Raw genomic sequence first — 15,995 nt, forward strand, 5'->3', positions numbered from 1 at the left:
TGAAAATAATCAATAAATGGGAAAGTAAATAATGTATACGAAACATTTATAATTCATTTATTAATATCATTTTAAAATACTGTAATCTATTCTGCATTTGCATCAAGGTTCAAAATACGCTGCCTTAAAAAATATATATTTATGTCAATTTAATTTATCAGCGCTGTTTTTTATTGTAATTTTTAGTTTAATTTGGTAAAAAAAAAACTATAATTTTTTAGGCAAAGACCAATTTCCAATTCCATTTAGTATTTAATAATAGTAGCTAAAGGCGTATTTTTTGTTGAGAGAAAATTTAATCGCTCTTCAATAGTTTAAAACATCTCAATAAAACATTACATGAATTAGCTATTGAACTGTTGTGTGATAAAGCAAGATCAGAATATTTGGCTCCCATTTTTGATATAAAAAATCACGAAACTGACGACGGCTAATTTTATTTTAATCGATTTCATTTCAGATTGTACATTATTACCGTTTACTCAGCTTCATTAAAAATATGTTAGTCTGTAGCTGTTTCATGCATTCATAGAAACTAATTCCTCAGTCACTTCAAACAGAGCATTGACTCCTTTAATAAACAGCAGCAAATAAGTAATATTTCTAAGGCCAATGATTCCTAATGCTGTACGCTGTACGCTGTACCGCCCTATGATCCTGCGGCATTTTCATAATTTATTAATTTCCGTTTTCAAATCAATGTTGTGCAAACCAATAATTCTTTAGACTATTCGCTATTTTGCAGAGTACACTTGTTATAATTTAATATAGCCCACCTTGGTAAAATTGAATTTAGCAAAGGTGCTTAGAGTCTAAAAAGTTTGCGAGCCACTAAGTAAAATTAAAGAAAATCTTTAGAAAATATTTTTTATTTAATTGGCTGTTGATGTTACTCAGTGTTATCAACACTTCTAGCAACTGTTCTCGCCGAAAACTTGATAGATTGAAATAAGGCTGAAAAAAACATACACTACTCTTTCAATTCACCATTGGTAAATGACTTTATTTTATTAGTTAATAAATGAATTACTCGTAGAATAAATTTAGGTAAACTTTAAATTATTCAACTTTATATTATTTTAAAAAAATCAACTTTTTCTGTTGTGTCAGAGGAATTTAAAGCAATAGACGCATCACATACGGTCATACCTCACAACTTGTCAACTCAACGGTTGGCGTAGTTTGCCTTGCTCGATTTTAAATAATCATAGCGATATTCATCGGTGAGATTAGGAAAATATAAAAAACCTGATCTCTGATGATTGATCGGAATTATCATTTAGACACAGATTGAGCCACTGTAATAGTGTTTTATTGATGATATGAGTTGTTTACATGGTAGCAAAATGGATGCAAGACGACGCGTCTGAATGCCCGGAAGATTGCCAGTCGAGAGAAAAAGCCATCACGCCAGTGTTACCCAAGTGCCGCCAAGTTGTTGCCATAACAGATCTAGGCTCCCACATGACAAAATAGAACAGTAAAAAACAGATGCATAACAATTCAGAATAAGTTACTAAAATATATTTAAAATAAAATTTTATTATAAATTAATTATTTGATAAGTAAATGTGAGGGATCTCATTCTTGAAACTTGCGTTAATGACTGTACCAAAAAGAATCATTCATCAATAAGGATAAACTAGACAATAGTGTAAAGGATGGGTCCACACAAAGCCCTCGATACAGAAAAAAGGGTTTCCCATAAAAATAGCACGCAAGGATTCTCCGGTACATTGAATGAATATTTATTTATCTATTATGAAACGGTCACGGGAAACAATATATCACCGGAAGACAGAAAGCACCGTAAGGCCACAACATTCCCGTTGCACAATTCGACATCGGAGGACTCCATAAAAAAATGTCACTTTCTAAAGGCGTATACATACTTCGTTGTTCTAATTAGCGAGTGCAATGATTGGCTGGATGATCGCTGTACGATCGTGATTAGCCAGCAAGCTTTGCAGCCCTGAATACACAAGGCTGGTTTCTAACGAGGACTAGGCAGACACCGGCAGATACTCGAAGACTAGAAGATGCCTGCCCGCGGACAACATACGGTCATGGACGCTCACATACTGAGAGGAACTGACATCATCCCTCCGCCAGCTTCTCCACCACCGCTCGGAGAATAACGATCTCGCCCATTATAGTCTGTCGCAATATGTAATATAATCTAATAAAATTCTTACCAGTTTCCGCCTGCATCTTACTGGCTGCGAAGTCACACCCCCACCAGGGGTAGAATCCCGAAATAAACAATTCTATAATATATAAAGTTGTTTTAATATAATAAAATGTATAACCGAATAAATATTTTTTTAATAAGCTATCAGTATTTAAATAAAATGATCGATAATTATAATTAATGGTTACTTTTTAAATATTTGACAGTTGCGAAATGTCTATTTGCTGTTCAAACCCAAACCTAACCTAAACGCCACGTACGTTTGGAACATTGGTATTAACGGCTGATGTGTCGTCCTACAACTATTTTTTAAAACAAAATTCGCTAGTGTAGTACAGGATTTAACAATAACTGATCATGTATAATGTCTACTGATAGTTAAGTTATATTTACGGAGCATTTATTTTATTTTACTGACCAAAAGCTGAATTATTTATTAATCAAAAATATTTTATTTACTGACGATTTATTTTATTTACCTGATCATTAATGGTATTATTTACATCTTCACATCTTGCACGATGGTCACCAGAGAAGAGGGTGGTTTTTGTGAAAGACTAAGTTGCATTTGTCTTTACTTGATTCTTGAACAATAGATCTGTGATTTGATAAGACCAAAAATTACTTATCATTTTGAGTTCTTAATAAAATTATTTAAATCAGTTTGAGTCAGTAAATTTTGAAAGGACTACACAGCTCTGGAACACTAGTCCTTACTTACTGTAACAAACTCAATATATATAATTAAAAATACAGTTGCGCAATATAATATTATATTTGTACGGTATAATTCCGAATACAGCAGACATTGTTCAGCCTAACATTATTATATTATAATATATATGTATTTACACATTCCTGAAAAGTACACAAGACATGAGAAATTGTAGTGGAGAAATCTACGGATGACACTTATATAGTATTCAACATCCATTCCGAACAATAACAATATTACATAGTTAAACCAATTGTAAATATACATTTCAAAAAATAGTATTGAGAACAATACGAAGAATGTGTAATATTTTTACATATTTTTTTTTTATGTTTATAATAATATATATTAACGTTTATACGTTATAGTCATTCATGACTGGTAATACATACGCTTAAAGTATTATATAAACATTCTAAATACGATTCAAAGATGTGTAAGTTCAACAATAAAAATCGTAGTAAGTAGATATTGAGAGTAATTTTGCAATTTAACAGTATATACCCATTTTTTTTTAATTTTATAATTTTTTAAATCAAAACGGTTTATAACATATCGAATAACTGTACAATTATACGTTTAATGAATGAATTTAAATTTTTTGATGTATAGTGCGTATTTAACATGTTTAGCAAAATATGACTTAAACATAGTATTTTTTTACATTTTTTTAATTAATAGGAATTGTACGATCGAATAATATAAAAAATAATAAATTACAAAAGTAGCTTTTTCATTAATATTTGGTTCAAAAGTTGATTTTATATAATAATATAATAAACATGATTCAAATTAAATCTATATATTAACTCATGGCAATCCACATTACTACATTTAAAATTTGCTAGTTAACAATCATTACATGCAATATAGATAATTATGATTCGTTAGTTTAGAGATTCTGCAGATAGCATAAAGTGGATATTTAACACACAAAAGAAAACGATACATTAGATATGTGAAATAATTTTTGGATAAATACATATTAGACTAAATGGAATGATTTTTTTATATCTATAAAACTAACAATAACGAAATACTTAAAAAATTATATTGGCAGGATTATAAAATATATTTTTTTCAATATACATGTGTGATATGAGCTACCAGCAGATTTTTTATTCAACACATATACAAACACACTGAAAATATGAAAGTATATAATACAGAGAACCAACCACTCAACTTTTACGCATATTGTTACAATATAATATATTCTATAATGTATGACTATTATAAACTCATTGCATTCAGTGATAATCACAACATAGCGAATTGTCACCGTATGTAATATATATATGTATATATATATATATTGTTGAATGAGGATATGATTACATGTTGTTCACCATTGGTCAATTTTTTCCAACATAATCTCTACGAATACACAATATTAATTATACATTGAATAATTATCATATTCTAAAAGCATAACACGCACGTTTCATATTTTATTTCAAACATTCGTATATATTCTTTATTAGCGGATATATAAAATAAATAAAATGCATAATTTCGTTTCACGTATGTATTTCATATATATAGGCCTTAAATATTTTATGATGGTTATAAAACAATGTGCATTTCATTTCATTTATATTTTTTTACAATAATCAACGACGTGCACAATTCAAACAATACGCAACGATGACTACGTTCCATTATACTATAAGATACATCTATGAATCTCATAACATAACTATTATATTATTTTAATAATATATTATATATTCTATAATAACATCTTGTTCTGTGCATTGCTTTTCAAATAAATTGATTAACTGATAAGTGATATATTCGCAACGATAGATGATAAATAGTCTAACAAATTTTGATATATTATTAAATACAAAATAAATAGGGCGATTTAAAAGGAAATAAAACATGGGAATCAATAACAACATAATAAACATATGTTTATATAAAAAAATTGCAGTATAATAGCTATATAGAGTATTGTCAATTTGTTTAAAACTGATCACACAGTAATTCACATACTTCTAGTGAAACAGTTTCTTTGCTTGAACGCACTGTAAGTCTAAACATCTGCAATATAAAATAGAATTTTAATATATGATATTTTATATTATTTATTCATGACATGTAATAACAGTTACCTGTGCTTGTTTATTGGGTTCTAATCTTAAAAGGCAGCCGACTTGCTGCGAGCGAGTGTGGATTATACCGGCGCACACAAAGTTATCGGGATTTGGATCGATGCCGTCCAAGAGCTGCATGCCGAAACCCAGGAGTTTCGTACGTGCGCCGACCAAATCAATATTTGTTGCTGTTTTGAATATTTTTTGAGCACGCTGCTGGTCACTACAATTAAAATTAAAATAAATTGATAAACATAGTATAACAATTGTTTATTTAAGATTAAGAATTCACTGTTTGTCTTGCAAATACACAAGTGTTCCTAATATCAACCACATATGATTCACTATTTGATTACTTAACTTGTTTCAAATGCAATTAAATTAATACGTGTAATTTTTTATGAGTTTTAAATGAGTTATATTTGTCTGTATGTTACAAAATTTGAATATGCGATTACACAAAAATTTTTTTTTTAACACTCGGGACATTTGTTATTAAACATTGGTAGTATTAGCAGAAGAATTTAAGTATATTGTGCTGCCATCTCATAAGTAAATGTTTGTACTATATGAAAAAAATGATTGTGATATATTTTTTTCTTCTGGTATGGAAATAAAAGCGTTCTTTGTTTTTATGTAGAGATCATAAAATGTCTATTTCATTCAAGTACGCAAAGCAATAAAACATGTTATATTTTCGCCTCTTTTAAATTTTAATCTGCAGATGACCGAAATTTAATATTTAAAATATATTTTTCATACAAAAAATTCGAGTTTATGGTTTTTTATATAAATATATGTATTTGAATTAGTGTATGTTCTGAAAAAATCATCAAACAATAGCAAATATTTGATATATTTCGTTAAAATCAAATATTATATTTTATATCAGTATGCATTTGACGGGAATATACCACGAGCTCCTTACTGAAAGAAATAAACTGCAATTTTTTTTACATATTATTTTATAAAGCTCAATTTGTGTCAAACGCATTAATCTGTTCTAATCAGCAAATGACTTTTATCATATTTTTATATGTATCTTCCTAGAAAAGCATCAAATAAGGGTAAAGTCATGATTTAATTTCGATTTCATTCAACCCACAGATTGAAAACCACTAATGAAATAACTTGATAATATGTACCAATACATGTCGAAACATTTAGGCAATTATTGTTTTTGTAATTTATTTAGTTCAAGAGTTATGATTTTTTTGTTGTTACTGTTGTGCGCGTAATTTTTGCGAAACAGCCCATAGTCTATCACTCAGCAAAAAAAATTATTCGTCATCGATTAAGTGTTAATATTTCTACTGGGGTAAAATAAAAAATAAAAATTGACAGAACTGCTCCTGACCCCTGAAAGCAGTCTATATTCATTGGAGTCTGATCAGAGCCTAAAAGGGAGAGACTGTTTTTTACTTTGCAAAATTCACTTCAATGCCTGAGTCTTCAAATCCTTTCAATCATCGTATTGGCCTGACGTTTGAGAACAGGAAGGTAGAAGACTTACCCTGACTCAAAGTGTATTGAATTCACTTCCATCAGGAACTTTGTCAGAACTTGACACTTCTACTGCTTAACTTCTGACTTGGAACAAACAAGAGTTCAACCGAACTCGCACCAAGTGGTACTGATGATCGACCGAGAAAGTAGCAGCTTTCCACTGAATTCTAAGGGTACAACCAGATCTTCTAGATTTTGAGACTGTTGACCCAAACTATGCCAATAACAAACATATATACATACCAGATGCGGGCGGTGAGATACTTTCCCTCTTGGTCGCTCTCGTGAGTGAGAGATAAGAGCATGTGGTCTGCATGCCCTTATCTCTCATTCCCACTCGTCACTAAACACGCGAGTGATCGAGAGGCAATGTATTCCAACACCAGCCCTTAATACATACATATATATAAACTCAAGTATTCAAGTATTGTTCTCTTATGCACTTATGCATTTGATTCGAGTGTAGAACTGAATAAATAATTTTGTACTAGATAATATATTACATCTTAACAGATTTACAACTACTTTTTTCACTATATTCCTCATTATTTTATGAGAAAATAACATTTTTTAATTGATATATTTTTTGTTGATGATGCTAATGTCTTAATAAATGATTTTTGGATACATGAAAATCTTACAATAAATTAATTGTAATAACTTACCCTCCTAAATTTTTCCATCTAGCAAAGAACGACTCGCCATTCATTTCAGTGGGTTCGAAGAACTTGTTCAGCGTCAGCGGAAGTTTCATCGTAATTTTCTGCGGTACGTTATTATATACAAACGAAACGGACATGCTCGGTGAATCTATAAACGAAAAGACCATATAATACAAACCCGTAAAATAACATTGTTCAAAGCGTTCTTACCGGTGTAATCATCAATACATTCAGCGGTAATCATCTGTTGAACTTGAGCACCGGCTTCTAGCAACGGTTCGACGGGTTTCATTAAAACATTTAATTTAGTCAGGTTATCCCAGATCAAATCTAAGCGCAGACTAGATCAACGATGAAATCATTATTAGAAAAATACTTATGTATGTATTATATAATACGTGGTTTTAAAATTAATCTTACCTATGAAGTGCGCTCTGTGTTTTATTACCATAAAACAATCCAATTCTACCGAGATTCTGTCTAAATTCGCTCTTAACACCAATCTGAATGAGATCATTTTCAAACAGTACTCCATTATTTTTAAATATGAACCTAAAATATAGATTATATTTAAGAACGTTACATAACATAAAAAAAAATTAAATTTAAAACTGACTTTTTAGCATTGTTTTGCTGATTATTAGCGTTGTTGTTGGCACCCCGGTTGTAAAGATCACCAAGTACGTCCAATAAACCACCAGAAGTATTAGTAGTGTTGGATGGTGGTGTCGACAATCCAAGAAGATCAGCATTTCCACTACTGAAATAAATAATTACACTTGAAATCACCTTAAAATAATTGTTACTTTGACGTCTTTTTATTTTTATACTAGTTCTTAGTTATTTAAATCAAGATACCAAAAAGCATATAAACTGCCAGCTTTGATTTTCTAATATCAAGTAATATCAATGTTAATTTTTTTAATAATATATGGTAAACAGACATACCTTGAATTGTTAGTATCATTATGATTATTAGTTCCCATAACTGGTAGAGGATGCGGACTCTTAGATGTTTTTATTTCATTGTCAGGAACTCGACCGGGCTTTTTCTTTTTCAACACTGCCAATATGGAAGATTCGCGTTCCGGAAAAGCTGGCATTTCTTCTAAAACGGTGGCCTGGAACACAATAAAAAAATATTATACAAATGTCATAATCTTAATCAGATTAAAGCGGATGACACTCACCAAAACGTCAGAACTGGCGATGATGCTTAATTGTAGATATTCAGATGCTCTTTGTTGCAGTTCAGCGTCGGCCGAACGAAGATTAGAATGTTGACGGAATACATCTTGGATTTGCGATGATATCTCCGGGAATAAGTTGACGAATTTGACATAAGTCGATAAAAGCAGAGCGCGTGTCATTGGCGAACAAAGATGATACTGTAAAACAAGAACATATATATATATATATATAACACTCAATCGTTCGCCTTCATATTTTTACTATTAATAATGAAATGTATCATTACCTTGGAATGAAGCAGTTGAAACTGTACTTGAGGTGAAGATCGTTGATCTCCAGCTATTAAATTACCAAACTCCCCCAATATATAACCACCTACTTTAACCATGTTCTCGTGACATGCGGGAGCTTGAAGTGCCTGTTGGATTCAAAAATTAAAATCAGATTTGAGCATTAAATGGCAGCAATTAAATCATCTTCACCTCAAACACAGTCTTAGCGGCATATCCTTGCACTTCTTCACGATTGATTACAATTTGAATGACCCTATACCACACTTCTTCGGACACGTAATCGCCAGCTATTCTGATCAAGTTCAATATGACGTCCACGTACCTGTGAAATAGATGTTTTATAAACACTGATCAGAGTTGCGTTAAAGCATAAAACTCACCAAGTGAAATCAGTCGCGTATTTTTCGGCCAATATGGCGACTTTCAATACCATCTCTTCTCTGATAGAATAATCAGCCGTCTCCAAGTAAGCCAACATTTCTTGGACAATCTCTTCGGCGTTAGATTTGTCACACATGGCGTACAACAAATCTACAGCTTGCTGACGCACAGAAACATCTTTCTCCATCTGTAATAAATTAAAACAATGAATTGCAACTTCTAATACCATAAATAATAAATAGTACAAGTATTACCTTCATTGACAATATGACAACATCTTCATGCTTCTTCACGGCTTCGTGCGAAAATTCAGAATTTGCAAGATGACACATTGATTCAAGAGCCAAATAGCGAAGATTGGTTTCACGATTGCTCAAAAATTGTCCTAGTTGATTACAAGCCCTTACTAGTAGATTCGCTTCACTGTTGATCAAAATAATACATAGAATATCATATATAATGAATTGTTATAAAAAAAAACAAAAAAAATGCAAACCTATCATTATGTATAATGAGACTGATAGCTTCGAACAAAACCGCATTTTTGGCATTACTGTGTTGGACTTTCTTCGACTTGGGTGGTTCTTGGGCTTTGTTCAAAATGGTTTCCAAGCATTCAGACAAGCGTCCCCTCACTCCGGGCTCGTCAGCAGCCGGCGGAGAATAATTTTGAAGGAGTCGCAACAATTTCACAGAGAGCCACGGTGCAGGAACGAAATAATATGTATAATCTTGAAGATCCGTATAACTCGCAGTAACGATCTATAAAAAAATGAACATCATCATAGAGCCTTTACTATATATAAACAAGAAGAGGTTAAAGACGTACTCGGCTTAATCTAGACACCGCTAAATTTACACATCCTTTGTATTCTTCAGGATTTTTCTTGACTAGCGCGTCGATCAACGAAGTCGCCGCCGTAACGACGCCCATGTGTTGATCGTTGAGCAGATGGATGATTCGCGATGTCCATTCTTCGCCCGGGAATATCTCGGGACATGTTCTGAAGAGACGTAGGAAGCATAGCGCGGCCGATTGCTTGACAACGTCCATTGTATCGCTACAAATGGAAGTATAAATGTATAATAATATAAAATAAAATACTTAAAAATGTCATAACAACCAACCCAGAGACGAGGAGTTTTGGAATTTCGGTACCGAAAGCTTCGGCCATGTCTTTGCTGCCAATGTTGGCGATGCATTGTAGAGCAAGATTGACGTGGATCGGGTTACGAGATTGCAAATCATTTTTGATGTTTTGTATTATAAGCCAAATCAAGTCACTGTTCGTGTTGACGAGGACTGAGATGAATAAGTAGCCCTAAGCACAAAAAGAAACAAAAATTAGGATTGGAACACTTTTCAGTAGACATTTTTAAACACTTACAATTTGCTTTTCTGAATATTTATTAGATGACAGTAGATTGACGGCTTCCATGTGACCAAAGTCGATGTCATGTCCAAGAAGAAAAATAAACAATAGCTTGCAGACATATTTTTTCTTCTGGTAGCCATCTAGAGTCTTATCTCCCTTAAACTTGCTGCGAATGTTGGCTAATTCTTTATTGATCCGTTTTATTTCTGCTTCTTTACTTTTGCCTAAATCATAATAATATAACTTTTAATTGAGAAATTATGTTCTAATCGCAATTTGAACCATGAACTTACAATTACGTATATCGGCAATGAACACAGCCAACCCTCGCATGCCATCTCCCCTAACGGCCGGCATCTTGACTCACTTTATCTAAAAAATAATATAGATTATTATTAATAAATAACCAACAAAAACACATTTGGTACGACTGCCAGAACAATATATGAAACAATTCCATACGTTAATTATTATCAAAACGAGATAGCTTTAGAGAGCATGCAGAATTGTCGAGATAATACATAGTCTGGATTCTGCTATGGCACACACATATGTAAAAAAAACTCTTATCAAAATATATATCGAGTTATATTTAACCATACATTTTAAAAATATAGATGGTCGGTTTACAAAAAAATGACCATGTTACATACTATTAAATTGTTAAACGTAACAGTATGCACAGTAATATCATTATTGAATTAGCATCAATTGAAGTATATAGGAACAGTGCGTTCGACGACCGACGGAATGTTATCACCGCCGCGTAATGAGACGGCGATTATTCCTTCATTCATAATAATTGTTGTGACGATTAAGTCTTTGCAGTGGCGGGACCGCTGATAATAGCACTCATTAAGATTGTCGAAATAATACTGATATGCTCAGATGCATGCAGCTAACGGTGTGGAATGAAGTCTTTTCAAGAGCAATATTGAACTCAATAGACCGTATTGTTAGGTAACGGTTAATAAAATAGTTAAGTTGACCACGCACAAACATCAAACAGGAAGGTTTTTTAGTAACTCGATTTGTATTTGATATCTTTAGTAAAACGTCACATACATCGATAACACTGTACAACCAGATTTTCGCAAAGAAGATAAGATAATTTGAATTAATTTTATATGGTTATAATTATACATAATTTTTTTTTAAATTGTTGATTATATTTTAATATTTTATCTGCAAATGTTATTGTTTGCATTAAAATTAATAAAAATAATAATTTTAAGCTCTGGAATTATGAATTTTTAAATAGAAAAAAATATATTTTCCATATAAAAATTACTGTAAAATAAAAAAAAAACAATAGTAAGATAATTCGTACTACTGTTTTTTTGTTGTAGTCGTTTTAATAACTTTTTACAGCTATAAGTGATGAGTAGAAATAATTACTTCGATGGATTAAACTTAATCACATATTTTTCACGTAAAATTATACAATGATTTCAAATATGTTTTATGTTTCTTGATAAATTTATGTAGTCCCTCCCTTTATAGCATGTATACAATCTAGAACCTATAAATGAATTCAATTTGTATTATGTATCATAATCAGGTCAATAACAGCAATTCATTTTGGTCATGAAATGAATATTGACGCTTCATTCCAAACTTCTATGATAGTAGACAAGAATTAGTAATTGCAATTAAATAGGTCAATAAAAGGTGGTGATTCATAATTTGATTATAGAAAATTGCAATAAAACAATTTATCATATCAGTAATTTTGAATTTCAAAGGGCATAAAAAATGTTGTAAAAGAAAGCTATACACAATACTTGATTAATTAATGAGTTAATAGGAAGTATTAGAACATAAACACGTAAGAGATAAAATTGACCACCAATGCAAGCGTATGCATGCTTTTATACGCTTATCATAAACTTTATGAAGCACCAAAATAATCATATGTATAATTCAATAAAACAATCATATACAAATATAATTCAAGTTAAAAGTACGCTTGTGATGTCATGGAAAGCAATATAACCAAGTAAACTATTAATTTAACTAGGCAAATGAATAAGAGAAACTTGGTATTAGGACATTAAACTATGAAAAAATACAAAAATAACACATTTTTCCATAAACTATTTAAATTTCGTCCCTTTTTCTTATATGGGTTCAAGTGTAAAAATCTACTAAGAATGATATGTATCATATATGAATTTTATTGGAATAATAGTAAATCAATTTGAAAAAAAAACATTTTTGTGGTAATCATGTATCTCATTGTTACTAGAGTATCCCAAAATATGAACATTCTTTCAAATTTAGCAATTATGTGCAGTATTTAGTTTTTTTTAATAGGTGACATAGCTTTAGTATTTTCCTAGTTTTGTCAATAATTTTTGCAATGTTAAAAAGTCAAGCGAAGATTTTATCATTAGATTAGACACACAATGCTGTCAAGTAATTGATCTAGTTAGCTGATATAATTGCTTCTACATTTTTTTTACACAGAATCTTAGTCATAACTAGGTCTTTCACACATCTTCCAATGACACTGCAAATATATCTTAGTGCGTTAATCCTCTAGGATTTTTTAACTAGTAGATAACAGTTTGACATCACACTATTTGTAAATATATTACACGTGTTTACTTTCCAAAATAACACAAAATACATCTTTGAAAGTATTTTTGTAATAATCGTAAATTTTATTTAACATTTTGCTTGCTGGAATCTTCACCAATATATTTATCGACTCTTTCATTTTAAATAGGTTAAAAACTAAATGTTGGAGCTAAACCGCCCTCAATTTAACCAAACGCGGTGAAGGGAATTTTGAAATATTTTATGGTTTGATTGCCAATCTTTTTGTTTAAATCACTGGGACACATGTATATATTTTAATTTGCCTAAATATTTTTTCTATTATGTGAAATACATTATATTGTGATTTCAAATCTGCTAGTTTCGAATAAATATATTTTATTCTGAAAAATATATAATACTTTTTAAAATTACAATTGTGGGAATAAAGATGGTGGTTATGAAATAGATATTGGCGTTGGAGAGAAATACTTTTATAAAGAAATGTATTTTTTTCATAGAGAACATTTGCTCAATTATAGTGAATGCAATAGCATTGTGAAGAAGACATTCTAAATTTAGATAAAACATTCATTAGTAACAGATTGTCCCATAAGTCTTTGCGTTTTTCTTCTTATATTTGCAAAAATGTATATTTTTTTATAAATTAATGATGATTTCAATGGCTGTAAATCAACAATGGCTGTAAATAAAATCTCAGTTAAACTATATTAAGATTTTTGAGATACATTAAAAACATCTGTAATGGAATGGGTAGAGATGCCATTAAATATTTAAGTAAGGGCAGAAGGGTTGTTAGTGAGTATATTAGGGCCGCTATCAAAGCAGGTCCGAGATTAACAATACAGAAGCTAGCACAAAAGCTCAACATGTCGCCTATATCAGTTCAGCCATTTAAAAATTAGGAAAAGTGTTGATTTACATAATAAGGGTATCTCATAATTTGTCTAAGTCTATTTATATCTCTGCAACGACTTTTAAATGAAAAAAATATATAATTCAAAAACGAATATAAAAAACGACAATATAGAATTTATTGCTATTAAAAATATATTATTTTTCGAATCAAAAATTGAATAACATGTGGAGAATAATTGTAGAAAAAGATAGAAAATATATAATCTAGTAAAAGTATTACGTGTTTTAATTTTTAACTCATTTAACTCGCACCTTTAACCTTTCACCGCGGATGGCCTCTATAGAAATCATCAAAAAAATCGCAGAAGTCATTGGACACTTAAAAGTTCCATAAACCTTTGAGGCACATAATACGGTTATTTAGTATAATTTAAGGCTGTAAATCACTTGAATTTATTGAACCATAATATTTAAAAAAAATATATAGTAAAAATAGGCGCCCCCAAATCTTAACAAATATCGAAATGGTGCACAAAAATATGAACTGCAGTGAAAAAGTTAAAAACGCAGACTTATGGAACAATCTGATTTTTTATAGGTCATTTCAAAGGAATCAAGACTATGCTAATAAAAAGTGACAATTTGGGTTATTTAGCAAACTTTTTTACTATCAAGATTCAAGATGCATTTATAAACAGAGAGGCTTTCTACAGGTTTGGATGATAACAACGGTCAGTTGAAGACTGCCACATATGTCGCTTTTTTACATAAAAGCAGCGTATAATTTCACTAGCACCTGTCAGATAAATTATATTAAAAATGTATTCCGATAAGATTTCACTGAAATGCCAGTGAAAATATATTTTCACTGTAATTGTACACGTAACTAGTGTTCTTTATTTAGGGCAGCAGTTGGAAAAGTTTTTAAGAAGAGAGGCAAATTTATGGTGAGTCTATCAAAAAATATTCTTCTAAGAATCATATACGAAAATGTGTGTATGCAAAGTTTACATATAATTGTGGTCACTATTTTCGGTATCATTGGACATATTTTTAAAATTGTAGAAAATAACTATGTTAATACAGTAATAACAGATAAAAGCGGCAGTAGTTGAGGATGATAGATAAGATGATATTTGTATAGTTTGTAAATGAAACCGTCACGCCACACCAAATCAATGGCTTTTTCTACGTCTGTAATTGTTGTCATAATCAACATGTTATCAATTATAAGAGTAGGATCTGGTAAAATGGCTAATTGGATTTAGCTGATTCAATAGATAAATATTGAATTATAATGATTTATAGCTGCTTTTGTTTTTGGGTAGCAGGTCGATTTTTAAAGACTATGCTAAAGTATTGTCGATTAACCAATGCAGTAATTGATTAATTTTGTAGATTTTTGACAATAACTCTTTTGATTCATATTCAGTTTGTATAAAGCTTCGATTGATGTAAGAATTCTGATTCAATGAATGCCTTCAGTTGGTCTTATCAACCGAAGAAGGATGTCCACTCTTGCCCCAGGTGCGAAATATTTGGAGCTACCATTGCATCGTATGTTTCTTAACAATCCATTTCCTAGTTTATGAGCAGTTTCTAACTAACTACTTAACCACCATTTTGAAATAACGAAAAAAGTTTTTATATGTAATCAATATTATAAATTAGCAATTATAAAAAATAAATAAATGAAATGTGTGATAAATAGGAATAGAATTAAAAATTCGTAAGAGTCAAACGAATAATAATAATAATTTAAAAAACGCCCCGACATATAATCGCAGTGCAAATGTGGCAAAGATGGCAAATATGAGCGATTTTGCAGTATCGCAATCCAGAAACCGGCCGCGTCACTTTTGGCTCGCATCACACAGTTGGCAATGCGACTTTTTCCGTTCGTTCGTTCGTTCCGTTGCGATCGCAGCGCCGCCGCGACTCACCCGAGACGAGGGCGGAGCCCCCGAAGCGGGGCGCCGGTTCAGAAAAGGCGTCGAAATGTCGTTCGAATGACGAATAACGAATCGTCGAAAGACGCGGTCGCGGATTGATAAAAATATCGAAAGGAAAAGGGAACTCACCGGCGCCGCCGCCCGCGGCCCCGACACACCGACACACACGGACAGTGGCCGCCAACCGCGACGCTGTCGCGCGCCGAATC

At 31.3% G+C, this 15,995-nt stretch overlaps 1 protein-coding gene across 2 annotated transcripts; it reads right to left on the bottom strand.

Moving 5' to 3' along the window:
• Window positions 1-4,799: 4,799 nt before the first annotated feature.
• AP-2alpha (adaptor protein complex 2, subunit alpha) lies at window positions 4,800-15,995 on the bottom strand. Of its 2 annotated transcripts, none has more exons than XM_088183503.1 (18): window positions 15,916-15,995; window positions 10,708-10,786; window positions 10,427-10,638; window positions 10,167-10,360; window positions 9,868-10,099; window positions 9,535-9,800; window positions 9,293-9,461; window positions 9,038-9,225; window positions 8,847-8,979; window positions 8,651-8,782; window positions 8,364-8,561; window positions 8,122-8,294; window positions 7,790-7,930; window positions 7,594-7,725; window positions 7,384-7,514; window positions 7,177-7,321; window positions 5,024-5,228; window positions 4,800-4,952 (listed from the first exon to the last, which is right to left on the bottom strand). In XM_088183503.1, the coding sequence occupies exons 2-18, from the start codon at window positions 10,769-10,771 to the stop codon at window positions 4,875-4,877; spliced, it is 2,793 nt and encodes a 930-aa protein (XP_088039629.1). In that variant the 5' UTR covers window positions 10,772-10,786; window positions 15,916-15,995; the 3' UTR covers window positions 4,800-4,874. The 2 variants fall into 2 exon arrangements, with proteins under 2 accessions (XP_088039629.1, XP_088039628.1); XM_088183502.1 differs by having other exon boundaries at window positions 7,790-7,933.

Source organism: Plectrocnemia conspersa, unplaced genomic scaffold (genome assembly GCF_051122295.1).
Source record: "Plectrocnemia conspersa isolate PC_06_02 unplaced genomic scaffold, ASM5112229v1 ptg000003l, whole genome shotgun sequence".
In the NCBI taxonomy this organism is placed as follows: domain Eukaryota; kingdom Metazoa; phylum Arthropoda; class Insecta; order Trichoptera; family Polycentropodidae; genus Plectrocnemia; species Plectrocnemia conspersa.

What these genes read in the sequence shown, in the direction of transcription:
- AP-2alpha (XM_088183502.1), bottom strand. Translation starts at nt 10,771, where the DNA reads ATGCCGGCCGTTAGGGGAGATGGCATGCGAGGGTTGGCTGTGTTCATT. An exon ending in ACACAGAGCGCACTTCATAG is followed by an intron (nt 7,515 to 7,593) that starts GTAAGATTAATT and finishes TCGTTGATCTAG; the next exon opens with TCTGCGCTTAGATTTGATCT. An exon ending in AGATGGAAAAATTTAGGAGG is followed by an intron (nt 5,229 to 7,176) that starts GTAAGTTATTAC and finishes TTTTAATTGTAG; the next exon opens with TGACCAGCAGCGTGCTCAAA.